This window comes from Syngnathus leptorhynchus, chromosome 9, assembly GCF_054491065.1.
Source record: "Syngnathus leptorhynchus isolate UIUO chromosome 9, UIUO_Slep, whole genome shotgun sequence".
NCBI lineage: Eukaryota > Metazoa > Chordata > Actinopteri > Syngnathiformes > Syngnathidae > Syngnathus > Syngnathus leptorhynchus.
The window spans coordinates 1,131,894-1,151,055 of NC_141203.1; the positions used below are offsets into that span (position 1 = coordinate 1,131,894).

General features: G+C 43.3%; 2 protein-coding genes across 7 annotated transcripts in view; one reads left to right on the forward strand and one right to left on the reverse strand.

The window, feature by feature from the left end:
- Positions 1–6,594, reverse strand: part of LOC147050565 (cobalamin trafficking protein CblD-like) — a 52,314-nt gene extending 45,720 nt beyond the window's left edge. For 2 of the 4 annotated variants that reach the window (XM_085919943.1, XM_085919942.1), the window contains exon 1: positions 6,456–6,592. In XM_085919943.1, coding sequence (XP_085776069.1) covers positions 6,456–6,526 — 71 coding nt within the window. In that variant the 5' untranslated portion in view covers positions 6,527–6,592. Of the gene's footprint in view, positions 1–6,455 lie in introns of all 4 variants that reach the window. The other 2 variants (XM_085919944.1, XM_085919945.1) reach the window with 2 other exon arrangements.
- A 1,721-nt stretch (positions 6,595–8,315) lies between these two features.
- The window catches only part of rrp1 (ribosomal RNA processing 1), a 50,794-nt gene continuing 39,947 nt past the window's right edge, over positions 8,316–19,162 (forward strand). The window contains exons 1-6 of one of the 3 annotated variants that reach the window (XM_085920034.1): positions 8,316–8,373; positions 12,580–12,662; positions 15,376–15,433; positions 15,519–15,604; positions 15,683–15,744; positions 15,824–15,953. In XM_085920034.1, the coding sequence (XP_085776160.1) occupies positions 12,600–12,662; positions 15,376–15,433; positions 15,519–15,604; positions 15,683–15,744; positions 15,824–15,953 (399 nt within the window). In that variant the 5' untranslated portion in view covers positions 8,316–8,373; positions 12,580–12,599. Of the gene's footprint in view, positions 8,374–8,618; positions 8,871–12,579; positions 12,663–15,375; positions 15,434–15,518; positions 15,605–15,682; positions 15,745–15,823; positions 15,954–19,162 lie in introns of those variants that run through there. The other 2 variants (XM_085920033.1, XM_085920032.1) reach the window with 2 other exon arrangements.

A 19,162-nucleotide genomic window follows, 5' to 3' on the forward strand; every position in this document is an offset into this window, starting at 1 on the left:
CACACATCAAATCGCCCATAATCAGCACCCAATCCCATGGAACCAGCTCTAACCGAACACGTTGCCCTTTCCGGAAAACAGAAAACAGAGTTTTCTTAACAAGCTGATGTGCACCCCCAGGAATCTGGTGCTGGTCACTCTCTCCACCACAGCACCGTCGACGGTCAGCGGCAGGTGGTGGGTGGTGGGTGTGACCCTTCCGGAAGTCAATGACAATCTCCTTGGTCTTGTTGATGTTGTTGATACTGATTAAACATCGCCAAACTGGAAGGGGTCCACGGTGGGGGGAAGAACAGATCTGACGTGTGCCAAGACAAGCCTCTCAAAGCACTTTATGACGATGGGGGTCAGTGCCACAGGGCGGGAGTCATTGAAGCGGGAAGGAGCAGGATTTTTCGGCACAGGTATGATGGTGGCAGCCTTGAAGCATGACGGGACGACGGCCTGCTGCAGGGAAATGTTAAAGATGTCCGTGAAGACATCCATCAGCTCCTCAGCGCAGTCCTTCAGCGCTTGTCCCGGGATGTTGTCCGGGCCCGCCGCTTTACGGGTGTTGATAGCAGCAAGCGTCCTCCTCACGCTAACGGCAGAGAGGCACAGGGGCTGCTCGTCCGGATGGGGAGGGGTCTTCAGCGGGCAAGTGTCGTTCTGTGCGTCGAAGCAAGCAAAGAAGCGGTTCAGTTCGTTGAGCAGAGGGACGTCACCCTCACATCTCTGCGGCACGGGCTTGTAGTCCGTGATGGTCTGAATGCCTCGCCACAGGCTTCCGAGCATCCCTGCTGTCCTTGAAGTGGGCAGTAATCTTGGAAGAGAACGCCTTTTTCGCATCCTTGATGCCCCGGGACAGTTTCGCCCTAGCTGATCTCACGCCCGCTACATCCCCAGCCCTGTAGGCTTTGTCTCTGGCCCTCAGCAGCCCGAGGACAGCCCCTGTCAGCCATGGCTTCCAGTTAGCCCGAGTGACGACATACTGTGTGAGGGTCACATCATCAATGCACTTCGCGATGTAAGAGGTCACAGAGTCAGCATACTCTTCAATGTCTGTCCGATTGTCGCAAGTGGCTGCCCGCTTAAACATTTCCCAGTCTGTGGTGCCAAAGCAGTCCCGAAGAGCATCAGAGGCCCCCTCAGGCCACACTGTAACTCGTTTGCAAACCAGCCTGGAAGTTCTCACTCTCTGTCTGTACGCGGGGGTAAGCAGAACGGTGATGTGGTCAGAAAGTCCGAAGTGGGGGAGGCGGGTGGCCTTGAAAGCTCCTTTATGCGCAGTGTAGACCAGGTCCAGGAAGCTGCCACCACGCGTTGGAAAATTAACATGCTGGTGAAGCTTTGGAAAGACAGCCTTCAGGTCAGCATGATTAAAATCACCAGCGAAGATGATGAGACCGTCAGGGTGCGCCGTCTGCTGATCACTGACAGCCCGATACAGGTCATTAAGGGCCGTGATCCTGTCACTTCCAACGTTGGAAGGCGGGATGTAGACCGCGACAAGCAGAATCGCAGTAAACTCCCTTGGTAGGTAAAAAGGACGGCACTTAACGATCAAAAACTCCGCCAGTGGCGAGCAGTGTCTGCATACAACTACAGAGTCCCGGCACCATTCGTCGCGGATGTAGATACAGATACCTCCTCCGCGCGATTTTCCTCCTTTTTCAATGGCCCGGTCCGCTCGATAGCACGCTAGCCGCTTCAGTTGCACAGCAGAGTCCGGAATGTTGACATTCAGCCAAGTTTCAGTCAACACGAGCACACAGCAGTTACTCACTGCCCGGTTCGTGGATCTCAGCAGACGAATGTAATCCATTTTGTTGTCCAGCGACCGAATGTTGGAATGGAAGGCACGCCCGGGTGAGTTGGGTTCGCCGCTAGCCTGGCCCGGACGCCTCCGCGCTTTCCCCTCTTCTGCCTCCTCGCACACCGCCCCCGACGCTGCTTATCCGGGGAAGGAGTAGCAGATGAGTCCGGCATTGAGTCAGGGCGGAGTAGTCCCATTGCCTTTAATGTCCCCGTATCAAAGTTCAAAACGCCGCAAAACTCGCTTCCGCCGACGTCGAGCAGAACCTGCCTGCTGTACTTGTAGCACAACGTGGTACGATAAGACAAACATATAAAACTGTCTGACAAACACTTATTAAATGAACAAAACACCGATCGGTTGGGACGGAGAGAAGCCGCTGCGTGTGCACGCGCCGCCATCTTGAATTCAGTCCTGGATCCTGAATTCCCTACCCCCTCGGCTACATAACGTCCTGTTCTTTAGCGCTATGGTCTGGCTGTCTGCTATTAACACGCTTGCTCCATTTTGCTGCTCTTATTGGTCTATTTATTTACTTATATATTTATTGTTTATTTATTTGGGTTATTTGCTTATTACTTATTCATTGCTCTTGTCTGTTTGTTTTTACTCTTTGTGCTATTTGACTGTATGTGTTGTGTACTGTGTCTAGTCACCGTGGGACGGTGGGAAACGTAATTTCGATCTCTTAGTGTGTCTTAACATTTGAAAAAATTGACAATAAGGCGGACTTTGACTTTGAAGAATTGTGTGTGTGTGTGTGTGTGTGTGTGTGTGTGTGTGTGTGTGTGTGTGTATATATATATATATATATGAGGACGGCTATATGTTATATGAAGAGCTATATATATATAGAGAGAGAGGTAGTATATATATATATATATATATATATATATATATATATATATATATATATATATATATATATATATATATATATATATATATATGATATACATATGATATACATACACACTAGAGATGCACCAATCCGATATCTGGATCGGATATCGGCCCCGATATCAACAAAATAGATGGATCGGGTATCGGAAAATGCAGCCGATCTGTGGGCCGATCCTTTTCTTAATCTATTGGGACGCGGGGTACGTCATACGTCAGCAGCACGCGTGCCGCATGCCACGAGAGTTTTCTAAACAAACGCAAACATGGAGCGAACGAAAGAGTCAGCTGTGTGGAGGTACTTTAAACTGAACACGCCAACTACCTCGACGGCAGTTTGTAATGTCTGCAAAGCTAATGTTGCCAGGGGTGGTGGTAGTACTGCCAGTTATAGTACTACCAATTTAATTAAGCATCTCCAGAAACACCACGCAACGAAGCACCAGGAGTTCCAGCAGTTGAGCAGATCAAAGAGAGTGGGAGGTGGACCTACACAGCAGTTAACGCACCTAATGTTTACATGTTCACTATTTCTTTTAATATTTGGTTACTGTGTGCTTGATCACCCTTTCTATATTTGCCCAGTGCAGTTTCAGCTCCAACATTTGTATTTTTTTTAAGAAGTTTGTATCCTAAATGTACTTGAATTTAAATGCTGATACACTTTATTGCTGCTGTTGCACAACTTTTGTTACAAATAAATAGTTCATTGCATTAATCTGCTTTATCTTGTTACATTTTGTTTTAGGAAAGAACTGTGTAGTCATGCCTGATGCCATTGCCTTTAGTCTTTTCTGTTCCACATGTAGAGGTATGTAGCTTGTTAAGTCAACCATAATATCGGATCGGTATCGGGTATCGACCGATACGCATAGCCACGGCATCGGTATCGAAACTGAAAAAGTCGGATCGGTGCATCTCTAACACAAACACACACACACACACACACACACACACACACACACACACACACACACACACACACACACACACACACACACACACAAATGACCATGTCAAGTTCCAGGGAGCAAGTTAACATGGGCGGGTATACACTAAGCATCAGATCAACTCGTACCCTCGCCAAGTAATTTGGTTTTGGCTATATTCAAAATAATTTGCCTCAGTTACAATGGCTGTACGATAGCATGGCCCACGGGGCCGTTCAATCCGGCCCACCAAACCTGAATAAATTGTTTTATTAAACTTTTTATTTTGGTCATTTTCCCTGCACTTACTATGTTTCCCCAGTAGATGGGGAAGCGCCCGCCCGCGGTTTACGCCCGGAAGCCGTGTTAGAAAGCTCGGTGCACACTCAAAAGTGTGTGTACGTACTAACTAGTACGAACCCGGTGCACTCCGCGCTCTATTTCCATCAGCGCCAAATTGTGGGCTGTGACATCAGCATTCTCCTAATTCGCGCGCTGAGCTTTCAGACACAGTTTTACGCTAATGCCACCCACAAACCTTCCCCTTGAGTCCTTCCATTAAAATGAGTGGCCCGAGGAAAAGAAAGGTGGACACTGAGTGCCGAGTGTTTAAAAAAGAGTCGACAATTTATCTCGACCTATGTGTGTGAGCAAACGTCAAAAAAGCCCGTCACAGATCTAGGTTTACGGACCAACACCACGGCTCTATCCTAAAATTTACCACAACAAATTTTACTCCAGACGATGCACGAGCAAAAAAGGGAGACCAACAATACTATTGATTTCTTTATTACTTTAGTTAGATGTATTTTTTCACTGATTCTTCAAGATGATATAATTGGTCAGATTGTTAGCCATTTGTTGCAATTTCGCCTCATTAGATGAACATATTTCATAAATCTGACCAGCAGGCGCTGATGTGATGGAAACTATTATTCATAATAACAGTGTCTTATTTAATGACAATCACTAATACCGTATTTTCCGGACCAAAAGGCGCACCGGATTATAAGGCGCACCTTCAATGAACGGCCCATTTTAAAACTTTGTCTATATATGAGGCGACCCAATTATAAGGCGCATAAAATAGAAGCTATACTGCAACAAACTGAGGTTGACTAGGGTTGCAATAGGCATCCACTAGCCAATAACCAATGAGCCCTCTGTAAACAATCGCGTTTCTCAAACTATCCTATAAAATGATTAGAACTGACTAAAGTTTGATCTAACACCTTGGTACTGCTTACCTATGTTTCCCTTCCACATCGATCCGTAAATTTACTCGAAAGATTAACAGAGCAGCCGATTTTGACATGAAATAGCCTCGTGCGTATAGCAGCTATCACTATAGCATTAGGCACCCGCAAAATCCCATGAGCCTCAGCAAAGTGTCAACAATCGCGTTTCTCAAACAAGGGCTTAAAAAATGATCTGAACTGACTAAAGTTCGATCTAACACCTTGGTACTGCTTACCTATGTTTCCCTTCTGTATCCATCCGTAAATGTACTCAAAACATTAAAAGAGCAGCCTATTTTGACATGAAATAGCCTCGTGCGTATAGCAGCTATCACTATAGCATTTGCCACCCGCGAACTACCATGAGCCTCAGCTCGCAGACTTCCATGAGCCTCAGCAAAGTGTAAACAATCGCGTTTCTCAAACGAGGGTTTAAAAAATGATCGGAACTGACTAAAGTTCGATCTAACACCTTGGTACTGCTAACCTATGTTTCCCTTCTATATCGCTCCGTAAATTTACTCGAAACAAGAACAGAGAAGCCTATTTTAGCCTCACAGGTACAACAGCTATTCAGTGATGCCCCCTGACCACGGTTGCCGTAATGCTGGTAAGCGATGTGACCTTGTAATTTACTAGTTGTACTAAAATGTACTGAAAATATTGGCAGAGCACAGTGTACAACCAGTATGGATCAACAAATTCATAAATTGATCCATATATAAGGCGCATCAACTATAAGGGACACTGTCGGCTTTTGAGAAAATTTTAGGTTTTTAGGTGCGCCTTATAGTCCGGAAAGTACGGTAGTAGTTTTTGGGTGAAATATTTTTTTAATGCTGTTAGTAAATGTATTTGTTTTCAAAGACCATTTTTTGAATATATATGTTTTACTACCTACTAAAAGTAAAAATCTACTATGCAATAACCTTACCATGTCATTTCTATTACTTCACACAAACACTACATCCATCTGCTCCTGGTTCGGCCCCCCGGTCAAAATGTAGAACCCAATTCGGCCCGCAAGTCAAAAGGTTTGCCCACCCATGGGTTAAACCAATGGCCAGTGAGCTATTCTTTAATACTTTTTACTATTTTGAGAATTTGAACAGTTCCATATCGCTTGTGACGAATCTGCAGTCACGAAAGACAAGATTGCGCACAACGCGTTACTCTAACGAGCGCAACTGGAGACAGGGATAAGACAGGCAAGATAACATGGGAGCAAGTTAACCTGTAACACCAGCACCCTCCTAACTGTGAGGGGACGTGCTAACCAGTGCCCGATATAAGGACCGTACGAAGAAGTTAAACAACTAGCACGTAGACCTTAGCGCCAGGGATTTGATTAACTTCTGAGACAATTTTAAAGGCGTTTGATAATAAGAAGTTATGCTGTTTAATCATTGTGAATGCTTTATTACAGTGTTACGGATAGCTATGATTGTTTTTGATTCGGAAAGGGGGACGTTCGCAGAAGCCCCTCATTTACAGTCACACACAAGTCAAACAGCGTGGCCGGACACAGTAGTAGAATAAGTGGCTGATTTATCCTTTCTTCCATCCAATTCACATCGCATCGAAATTACTTACTCAATTCTCCTGATATTGTCATCTGCGTATTGCTTCTCCAAATAAATGTCAACAGACTGTGTGGGGAGCATTCACGGTCACGTGCGGTAAACGGACCCCTTCGGCTGCCCGACTACATGCCTGAAATAAATTAACGCATAAAGAACCTCTTCAGTTGCCTAAAAACATGCCTTTCTATAAAAACAAGACTTTCTCTACAACGCACTTTGGGGGTTAACGCGATTCCCAAATTCTGGACCCCAAAGAAATGATCATTTATTGGACACAGATCAATAAATGTCGTATCAAGTATGAAAAATATAAAACATGACGGCTGTTGCTGAGTCAAGCAGGCGCCGACCGATACGCGCAGCCATCCCGAAAGCCAGGCACGGGAAAAATATTCACCCGTGCCGACCCCATCTGCACACGTCGGGGTGTGGTAGAAGACACCGGCACCGCCGAATGGATAGCCCAGGGTTCGGCAACCCAAAATGTTCAAAGAGCCATATTGGCCCAAAAAACAACAACAAAAAACATACCTGTCTGGAGCCGCAAAAATCTAAAAGCCTTTTATAATGCAACAGGCTGTCAATACATAAGTTGTATGCCTACCATTAAATCATGTAAAGAAAAATAGTGGTATCAATTTGATAATTTCTTCTTGCGGCCCATTAGAGTTCACATACATGCATAGCAGAGCTGTCTGTTCGATATCAGTCACGTCACACAACTCATCCATCACAGGCAATTGAGAAAGCTTGAGCTGAATTGATGTCCTTGATCTGCTGATCGGTGATATTGTTTGTGCGGAGAGGCATGTCTTTAGTTTTCGGAATGATCTCGGTTTTGTTTTTGAAGTCCGAAAATAGGCACTCTGACATTTTAATGAATTAATCCGTCATGAACTCGCCATCGGTGAATGGTTTTCCGCGCTTTATTATCTCCCGGGCTGCAATAAGACTTGCGGCAGTAGTAGAGTTTGGAGATGCAATCCACTTATTGAAACTGTTTTTTTGTTCCTCAAATTACACCTTTCCTCTCAGTTCCAACAGGGTGATCGGCAGCAAATTAAGCATGCTTTAGCTGAAAATGTTGCCTCAAATTACTCTTCTTGTTATTCGACGACTTCTCATTGCAAATCAAACATGCAGGCAATGCTTCAGCATTGGCAATGGAAGCTAAACGTTCAGTCCATTCTTTCTTAAAGCCTCTGTTCTCATCAGCAATCTTTCTCTTTTTGCCTCTTGAATTAATGGCCCATCACTCACACACCAGTTTGTTTACAACTCATCTCTACTGTGTCGCAGGGTATGACGCAATTTACCAACCCCTGGGATAGCCCAACCTGTGACGGCCCCGACCGTGGCCACACATCGGTCCAGGCCAACTCCACATTAAAAGCAAAAAGTAAAGAGAAAGGAGGAAAAAAGAAAATAAAGAGAAAAGGAGATAAAAGAGCCATAAAAAAAACCTCACACACACACACACAAACACACACACACACACACACACACACACACACACACACACACACACATACTCCATATACACATACGGATTGTTGGTCTCGTTCATCACAACCGATTTTGATGTTTTGCAAACCTTTGTAATTTCCTAAATATCTGTCCATTAATATCAGATCTTAAAAGCATTTAATTCATTTCACCAAATAATTTGAAGCAGGTAGACAACGGCATATTTTCACACCGTTTGTACAAATCATGGTCAGATAACCAAATTAATGTAATAATAAATAATGCCAAGTATAAGTTTAGAACGGGCGGTTCGGTGGAGCACTGGGTAGCACGTCCGCCTCACAGTTAGGAGGGTACGGGTCGAGTCCACCTCCGGCCCTCACTGTGTGGAGCTTGCATGTTCTCCGCGTGGGTTTTCTCCGGGCACTCCGGTTTCCTCCCACATACCTAAAACCTGCTTGGTAGGCCGATTGAAGACTGAGTTGTCCCTAAGTATGAGTGCGAGTACGGATGTTTTTTCGTCTCTGTGTGGGGACAAAGCGGTTTAGAAAATTGATGAATACGTTTATTATAATCTTGTAAATTACATTTTGCCATTCACGGACTGTGTCTCCACGTAGTCGCCATCGTCGACGTCACACTGTAGTCCGCCGAACTTTCTTTTCCCGACTTCGTCACTCGGTTTTCCCAATTCAAGTGCACATTTCCTAGTTGGAAGTCAGAAAAGACCGACTTCCGACTACCTCAATAGCATTGTGTGACGCCATCAGCTTGCGACTGAATCAATGAAAGTGCGACGAACGACGGCGCTCCACGTGAATTGGTGTGAAAATGGCGGCGCATCAAGACCCTGAGATACAGTTGGCACAAAAGTTAGCGTCAAACGAAAAGCTTATTCGAACTAAAGCTTTAAAAAAGCTGAAGAAGTATATATATGTCAGATCACAAAAAGCGTCAGGTAAGCAATCCGCGTATTGAGCGCTAAATTTGATTTAGAAACGTGCTCGAACAATTCACAAAGAATGCGACTTATGAAGAATGCGTTGCCCAGTGTTTTGAAAATAGTCACGACAAGGTCACTTTACAATGTCCTAGATCAGTTATTAATCGAAACATTCCATCCTACCGCATTAACTTTAACGTTTTAAAGTGTGAGAAACGGGTTTACAAATAAAAACATAGAAAAAGATTGACTATCAATAATTGTAGACATCAAAAACTTCTTGCTATCTACTCGTAATTTCATTTTGAATTAATGTAACCTAACATGCAACGTAACGGTGACGACTCAAAACGGAAGCCAGCGCAAGCATGACAAGCCCCTTTATTTATTACGTCCAGCTTAATGTGCTGCAGATACCTGGAGTTATTTTTCATACAATAAATCGTGTTTACCAGGTATTATGATCTGATAAGGTTTACTTTTACCATTCACCTGTAATGTTTGTCAAAACTGCTAATATTTACAAATTATTTGTAGATCTGTGTCAAAGCCAAATATCTGCAATGAAATAGTCGACATTTTTAGGAACAATTTGAAAGATACAATTTGATTATGTTTTTAGTCATAATTTAAGTTAAGACATACCTTTCATTGCAAGCATATTTTTTAAATTTTTTATTAAATGTTGCTATTGCAACCGAGAGAATTGTTTGGAGAAACAATAAATGTTTGGACAAACTTCTTTTTTTTTCCCCATTACCTTCTTTCAAAAATGGTCTGGGGTAATATGTTTTGGATTTAAACATTCTTTGTATTTGAGTGGTGTATTAAAAAACTCGGTCTATTGTTCTAAAGGCATATACACACCTTTATTCATTGAAACGTTCGAGATGCAACTGTGTGGCAAAATAGTAACAGCTGTCAATGTGTTTCATAGCACTTCAATGATTTGGCCTGAAAAAACTTTGTCAATTTATTATTATTTTTTGCTTTAACCAATGAGTTCTTCACATTATCAATCTGGACGCGCTCCACTATGATTGGCTTGGGAAAGGAGAAACAATTGAATGCAATACTTTAAGATTATCGCCAATGTGGCAATTTGCGTAAATGAGCAAACAATTTTTGGTGCTTACGTATTATCGGGAGGACCTTTAAAAAAACGACTCAAAAATTAAAGTAAATTATTTATTGAAACGATAACATTACATTTGTAATTCCGGAGGCCAGAACGACCCCGAGCACCAGCGGTCAGCCACGGAGGGTGCTGGATCATCCATACTTCCATAGCTCCAGAGATCCATAGTTCCATAGCTCCATAGCCCCGGAGCTCCATAGCCCCGGAGCTCCATAGCTCCATAGCCCCGGAGCTCCATAGCCCCGGAGCTCCATAGCCCCGGAGCTCCATAGCTCCATAGCCCCGGAGCTCCATAGCCCCGGAGCGCCATAGCTCCATAGTCCCGGAGAAAAAGTAAAAATCAAAGGTCCTCCCAATAATACGTAAGGATCCTGAAGGAACACAACAGCCTCTTCCTCAGTGCGCGGTAAATCAAAGATCTTCATACTAACCAACAAACCATGTGAAAAAAAAGAAAAAGTAAAAATCAAAGGTCCTCCCGATAATACGTAAGCACCCAATTTTTTTGACCAATATAAATTGATGAAAATCTGAATCAGCAAGTTGAAGAAGCTTAAACCTCTTTCTGTACAAACCTTGATTCCAGCAAAAAATGCGCAAAGCAGCTGTCACTGCTCTTTTTCCAAAAGAAAATTGTGTGCAACTCTGAGAACAAAATAAATTACAGCCTTCCATGCGTCCTTTGGGGTTGCCTGATATTTGTTTCCACTGGCCTTGTTATCGCGGCTCGGTGGTGCACTGGGTAGCACGTCAGCCTCACAGTTAGGAGGGTGCGGGTTCGATTCCACTTCCGGCCCTCCCTGTGTGGAGTTTGCATGTTCTCCCCGAGCCCGCGTGGGTTTTCTCCGGGCACTCCGGTTTCCTCCCACATCCCCAAAACATGCTTGGTAGGCCGATTGAGCACTCCAAATTGCCCCTAGGTGTGAGTGCGAGTGCGGATGGTTGTTCGTCTCTGTGTGCCCTGCGATTGGCTGGCAACCAGTTCAGGGTGTCCCCCGCCTGCTGCCCGATGACGGCTGGGATAGGCTCCAGCACGCCCGTGACCCCCGTGGGGACAAAACGGTTCAGAAAATGGATGGATGGATGGCCTTGTTATCACCACAGCGCATTTTCTGCCCCTAAACAAGCAACAACCGCACAAGACGTTTATAAATGTATTTTTATACACTCTATTGTACTTTTATATACGTTATTGTATTAGAAACACTTTTTAAAACATTTTAAGGTGTAAAGGTATCACGGCTCCGCTCTCGCTGTGCTGGCTGGCTGCTGCGCCCCTGCGGCCCAGCGCGAGGGCATCTGCACAAGACTTTTATAATTTTATGACAGGCAAACTGGACGATCCGATCGAGAGTGACAAGCAGACACGCAGTTCTACTCTGATTGGCGATCGAGGAGCGGAGACTTGATAGTATGTGTGTAATGAAGGGCAAGTCTAAGGTGCTGCTGATATGTTGACCAGATGGAGTGAATAAAGTGCGGGAGGCTGAGATAAAGTGTAGTTAGAACTGCTAAGCCAATCAGCTGCAAGGAGACAGATCAACATGTTTCCATTGGCCATTTGTGTCATATGGGCAGACAAAGCCCTGCGCTCCAAGTGACAAAAAGCTGCGACCATTGAGGAGTCGCTGATGGTGTAGGGGTGCACTTGCCTGTCTTGTTGCCTGGCTTGTGTGCTTCATCGCATATGACGCTGTGTTTGTGTGTGTGACTTAAAAAAAAAAAAAATCCGAAATGCACCGAATCTATCCGCAATATTTGTTTAAAAAACAAAAACAAATCTGCGATAGGTGAACCGCGAAGTAGCTAAGGATTATTGTACTACCCCTTTCGGTTCCGGCAAAAATCGACACAGCTCGCCGAGTGAAAAGTTAAATACTCCGTAGTCGGTACCACAAAAAGCAGGTATCGATGTATTCTTTGCGTGTTGGTACTGAAAGTTCTTTTGACAACACTAGTGCGTCACTTTTTTTGGTTCTTTTATCACAAAACATTTTTTTAATTTTAGGTTATATTACCTGACATGTTTCGGCATGTACTACCGCCTTCATCAGAGTGTCACTACTGTAGTTGTGACGCGTCTTTATCAGCTGATGGATGAACGAAGGCGTGACTCACCTGTCAGATTTGACAGATGGGTCACGCCCTCTGCTGTCCCTTCACATCTCCAAAATGCTGCTCCAGGTGGTAGAGAGCATGTAGGCTGCCTCGTCCCTGTTGATGGTCCTCGGGCCTCGTTTTCGGATCTCAATGGCCTCCCTGATCCAATGGTGATGTTTATTTTCTTCATCATCAACATCAGCCGAAACATGTCAGGTAATATAACCTAAAATTAAAAAAATGTTTGTGATAAAAGAACCCAAAAAAGTGATTGACAAGGGAAACAAAATGAACTTAGTACAACTAACACTAGTGCGTGTCTGTGAATAGCTTAAAGGATTTACGAATAAAGCACAGTGAGTTACTTTGTATGAAATACACCGTATGAAAGAAGCTGTCTTACTTTGCTTAAAACTAGACTCCCATGCTTTTGCAACACTGGATTCAACTAGGCACTCAATCAGGTTTATTATATTCTGTGTCTAGATGGCTTTACTCGTGAAGAAATGCTCAAGCTGTGGAAAGGTCTGTTCTACTGCTTGTGGATGCAGGACAAACCACTATTACAGGTATTTTTCTTTTATTCAAATTTTTTAAAATTTGGTTTGAGTGTTTTGAGTTCTTTGCTATCACCAGAGATGGGACCAAGTCACACATGTGCAAGTCTCAAGTAAGTCTTAACCTTAAAGTCTCAAGTAAGTCCCAAGTCATTTTTTTTCTTGGGCAAGTTGAGTCAAGTCACAGATTATGTCAAGTCAAGTTCTTAAATAGGTCAAGTCCAAGTCACCTTATTATTGCAATTTTACCCGAAGAATCTGATCTTAGTAACATGAAAAGACAAGATATAAGTAACTTTAAGGAATCATCATCATTGTCCAATGTGTCTAACCTGTTTACCAAATATGACAATAATTTGGATTTGCACTGTAATTACTGATATTCAGTAAAATACACCATGGAAGAAAACATAAAAGAAATTACCTCATACAATGATTTATTGACAGCTCAATCTAAACAAATTAACGTCTGCCAACAGTGTCTGACACATTTGAGTTGCAAATAAGAAAAATGAATCTGAAAAAAATCTGAAAGAAAACACACATTGAAGAGCATTAAAAACATTTTATGTTTCATCTGCATCATCTGGAGATACCTAAACTCTATAAACTTCAAACGGACAAAGTTTGAAGTTGTCGTGTGGCTGTCTGAAATGTTTCTGTTGCATATCTTGCACTGTGCTGTCTTTTGCCGTCATAAAGGTGATTACGATAGCCGAAGGTGATGACTCGCAGTACCGCTCCCGCTGACGTTTGTGCATGTCTGATATAAAGGGGTGTGATTCTCCAATAAACACGTTAAGTACGTAGAGAGGGCACGACTGATTTACAGGGTAGTGATCCAATCATGACAACACCATTCTCAGCCTGCGCTCCTACCTTATTGATATTATTTTTTTTATGTATTATTAATTTTATATTCAAACTGAAAACATAAGCTAAATAACACTGAAGCCATTCAAGTCATCGTGTCTCAAGTCAAGTCCCGAGTCTTTAACTTCCAAGTCGACTCAAGTTTTTTTATTTTTTGTCAAATCAAGTCACAAGTAATCAAAACAGCGACTCGAGTCGACTCGATTCAAAGTCACAGTGACTCGAGTCCCCATCTGGCTATCACACTTCAACTGGAGTTTATTGATCATGGACCAGAGAAGAGGTGAAATAGCAACTCAACTTAAGCCATTGTTGCATACAACAACAAATAGACATCAAATACCATAAAACAATAAAACAATAGAGTGTCATGCTAAATCAATAATCCTAGATTAAATGTGTTTTAAAGTGTACCTGTGGAGTTCCCACATTGAGGTCTTGATGGCTAAAGGTTAGGGCTGTGTTAATCAGGTTAATCATTTGAAATTGAATTGCAATAATCATTACAAAATTAGCAGAATCATAAAAACTAATAGGCATTTATATGCAACTGATTTTTATATAAGGAAGTGTTGCGTGTTGTGCGGGATGTCCATTGTGGACATGTTCTATTAGGGTGGACAATCTCTGTACAATATGATGCCCATATGTACAATTATTTTATTATTTTATGCAAACATAACTGCTCAATCAGAACATGAATACAACACACATAACTGTATGAACACACACGCATAGGCAAACACACACGCACACACTGGGGGGAGCCCCCCCCCCCACACTGAGGTACGAAATGGTCATGTGACAAGTTTCAGCCTTTCTGGACAGTATAAAACAAGCTGACCTGGAGACAGAAGTTGTTTAATTTTCAAAATTCAAAAATCTGCGATGAAGTGAAACCGCGATAAACGAACCGCGATGTAGCAAGGGATTACTGTCATTTGAACTGCAAGCGACGTCACCCGTGCTGCGCTGCGGTTGTTTACATAAAGGACAAAGGATTCGATCACGGATGACGAAGATGACGAAGGGCCCCACGTACTACCGGCATCATTAGCGGCTGTGTTTGTAAGTGACACGGAAGACGAAGAGTTTGAAGGATTTAATGAATTGGAGTGACACAGAAGGTTTGAAAAACTATTATGGCTTTTACGCATGCCCGGTCCTTCTCGACGGGAGCTCTCTTTCATCTCCGTTGATGGAAGTCTGGGGCCGGCGCTCGGCCGGGTGGCTGTCCAGGGACGATGGATGAGGCTCGGACATGGCTTTTACGCACGCCCAGTCATACTCTACGGAGCTTTCTTTCACCTCCGTGGATGGAAGTTTAGTAGTTGTTGGCTCGTTGAACTCTTGTTTTGTTAAATAAAGAGCCGTTTACCAAACCCAGGTCTTTCCTGGTACTTTGTTAATGCTACAATATAGTTGTATACTAGATCTGTGCAGCGCGCGCGCATGGCGTTGTTGACATAAAGGAAAGGAATTTGATCGATGGATTTAATGATTTGGAGGGACACAGATGGTTTGATAATATTGTTATATAAACCCACGTCTTTTCTGGTACTTTGTTAACGCTTCAATATAGTTATATACTAGATCTGTGTGGCGCGCGTGCGCGGCATTGTTGACATAAAGAACAAGGAATTTGATCGGTGGATTTAATGATTTGGAGTGACATAGATGGTTTGATAATATTGTTGTAATATGATCGTTTTTTGAAATATACTTTATATCGTTATATGGGTCTGCGGAATAATTAGAAATGCAACTTACAACGGGTCCGACGTCTTGCCATCTAGTCCTTAAATTCATGTTGCCATTCTTAAATTAACAAAAACCACAATCTTGTTCACAGGAGGAGCTTTCAAACTCTGTTTCCACACTGATTCACACTTTTCATGACATTAATGGACGTAAGTAGATTCTATGTTGGTGTAATTCCAATTGCATGTAAAAAAATGAGAAAGGCCAGTGGTTAAGGTATGTTGTTTTCCTCAGAACTATTATATCTGGAGAGCTCCCTTAAGACCTTCAAAAGAGAGTGGAATGGTATCGACAGACTGCGAATGGACAAGTATTTTCAGGTGTGTGCGCGTGAGCATGTGCATGTGTGCATATATCACTTTTGTTCCCTTATGGTGGACCTATTTCTCACATTACAGCTAATCCGCTTCATGTTCAGACAAAGCTTTGAAATGCTCAAGAGAAAAAACTGGGATAGCAGGTAACCTAAATATTCTCTTGCACAAATTATGCAGTGTGTCATAACATTAAATAACATACATTATGCTCTTGATTTTTAGTGTGGTTGCAAGATTTCTGCAACTCTTTGCCACAGAGCTTCTGAACAGTGGCAATGATGCACCCGCTAGTCTGCAGCTTCATATCTTGGACCTTTTCTTGACAGAACTGGCAGCTGTGGGTTCATCAGAGGTAAGGTTATGATCAAAATGAGTTATTTGGCACATGGAGGGGAAGCGGAGACTTTGGTTGTTGACCAATATTTTATGTCCTTTAAGGCATTTCAAGAAATAGAAAATATTGCAAGTAACGTATTTTTCGGACTATAAATTGCGTTGGTTTTTTTTCATAGTTTGGCTGCGACTTCTACTCAGGAGCAACTTATATGTGTAATTATTCACAAATTATTACTTGATCATTAACACATTACTGACTTACTAATATAGTTGATCATTTCACATGTTATTTTCACCTTAAACTGCATGAGGGGCGCACTATGGCTGTGGAATAATTGGAGCCTCACTGACAATGAGTTCCATTCACGGACTTCCGGAGTCAGGAGATTTTATGATTTGGATTGACACAGATGGTTTGATAAACTTATTTATGTGATAGTTATTTGATATATCGTTTATTTAGAGTAGCAACATTAATGTTGTTAGACTTCAGTAGTTTCCGGTTGTCAAGTAACGCCGTGAAGGCGGCAGGGGGGGAGACAGGAAGAGCGATCCAGGGCGCTTGCTTATAGCACTGTGTTGGCTCATATGTTGTGAAATAAAGAGCCGGTTACCAAACCCACGTCTTGCCTGGTACTTTGGTAACGCTACATTATTATATTATTATTATTATATTAAGGCTGACGTCAGCGGTGCACATATTTCCGGAGTCAACAGCTGTTTTTTATTTTATTTTATTTTTTATTTTTATTTTTTTAAGTGACGCAGCGGATGGAGATTCCGATGGATTTAATTATTTGGAGTGACACGGCTGGTTCGTTAAAATGGTTGTTTATATTACATTTATTTAATATATCTAGTCTGACGTCAATGGCGCACGTAATTCCGGAGTCAACAGCTGTGGGGTTTTTTTAAGTGACAGAAAACGAAGATTCCGATGGATTTAATAATTTCAATGGATTTAATGATTTAGTGACACGGATGGTTTGATAAAATTGATGTTTATCTTATTGTCATTTGATATATAGTTTTAGTATTGTCATATGGGCATGTGGAATAATTTGAACTGCAACTGACGACAAGTCCGACGTCAGCGGCACGCCGCACACGCGCTGTTCTTTACATAAAGGACGAAGAATTCGATCGAAGGATTTAATGATTTGGAGTGATACAGATGGTTTGCTAAATTGTTGTTTATATTATAGTTACTTGATATATAGTTTATATATATCGTTATATGGGTCTGTGGAATAATTTGAACTGCAACTGAAGAAGAGTTCGACGTTTACATCAAGGACAAAATTCGATTGATAGATTCATTGATTTGGAGTGACGCATATGGTTTGATAAAATTGTTTATTATTATTTGATATATAGTTCATATATCGTTATATGGGTCTGTGGAATAATTTAACTGCAACTGACGACGAGTCCGACGTCAGCAGCGCGCGTTCACACGCGGCGTTGTTTACAGAAAGGATGAAGAATTCGATCAATGGATTCAATGATTTTGGAGTGACACAGATGGTTTGATAAATGTATTATTTATGTTATAGTTATTTGAATAATTGTTAATGTTATGTCAGGTCCGTTCTCAGCTCCTTGTTTGTGTTTGTCACTTTAGCATACCATATCGTTTAGCCTGTTTTTGCTGGTTTATGTCTGTACTTGGTGTTGGAATTTGTCAAATAAATTTCCCCCAAAATGCGACTTAAATTCGGTGCGACTTATATATGGTTTTTTTATCCCTTTATTGTGCAACTTTTGGCTAATGTGACCTATATTCCGGAGTGACTTTTAGTCCGAAAAATACGATATGTGCTTTTCGGAAAAAAAAAAAAAAAACTTTTTCGTTTCTTCAATTTATTTGCATTTTATTAAACCTACAAATGTGTCAGAAAATTTTGCCATACCCTGTACAACTGTAATATGAAAGAATTTATGGCTGATGCGACTTGTACTCCGCTGCGAACCGCTCCAGTAAGAACTGGAGATCACGGCCTGAAGAAGCCGACAGCACCACGTCATCTGCAAAAAGCAGTGACGCGATGCTGAGGTCCCCAAACCGGATCCCCTCAACGCCTTGGCTGCGCCTAGAAATTCTGTCCATAGAAATTATGAACAGTGACAAAGGGCAGCCTTAGCGGAGTCCAACCCTCACTGGGAACGAATCCGACTTACTGCCGGAAATGCGGACAAAACTCTGGCATCGGTGATACAGGGACCAAACCGCCCTTATCAGTTGGCTCGGCACCCCGTACTCCCGGAGCACCCTCCAGAGAACCTCCCGAGGGACACGGTCGAACGCCTTCTCCAAGTCCACAAAACACATGTGGACTGGTTGGGCGAACTCCCATGCACCCTCGAGGATCCTGCCGAGGGTGTAGAGCTGGTCCACTGTTCCACAGCCAGGACGAAAGCCAACCTGCTCCTCCTGAATCTGAGGCTCGACCTCCCGATGGACCCTCCTCTCCAGCACCCCTGAATAGATCATACCAGGGAGGTTGAGGAGTGTGATTCCCCTGTAATTGGAACACACCCTCCGGTACCCCTTTTTAAAGATGGGAACCACCACCCCAGTCTGCCAATCCAGAGGCACCGTCCCCGATGTCCACGCAATGCTGTAGAGGCGTGTCAGCCAAGACAGCCCCACAACATCCAGGGCCTTTAAGAACTCCGGGCGGATCTCATCCACCCCCGGGGCCTTGCCACCGAGGAATTTTTTAACTACCTCAGTGACTTCGACCTCCGAGATTGGAGAGTCCGCCTCAGAGTCCTCAGGCCCTGCTTCCACAAAGGAAGGCGTGTTGGTGGAATTGAGGAGGTCTTCGAAGTATTCCCCCCACCGACTCACGACATCCCGAGTCGAGGTCAGCAGCACGCCATCTCCACTGTAAACAGTGTTGACCGTGCACTGCTTCCCCTTCCTGAGACGCCGGATGGTGGACCAGAATTTCCTCGAAGCCGTCCGGAAGTCATTCTCCATGGCGTCACCAAACTCCTCCCACGCCCGAGTTTTTGCCTCAGCAACCGCCGAAGCCGCGTTCGGCTTGGCCATCCGGTACCTGTCAGCTGCCTCCGGAGTCCCGCAGGCCAAAAAGGCCCTATAGGACTCCTTCTTCAGCTTGACGGCATCCCATACCGCCGGTGTCCACCAGGGGGTTCGGGGATTGCCGCCACGACAGGCACCAACAACCTTACGGTCACAGCTCCGGTCGGCTGCCT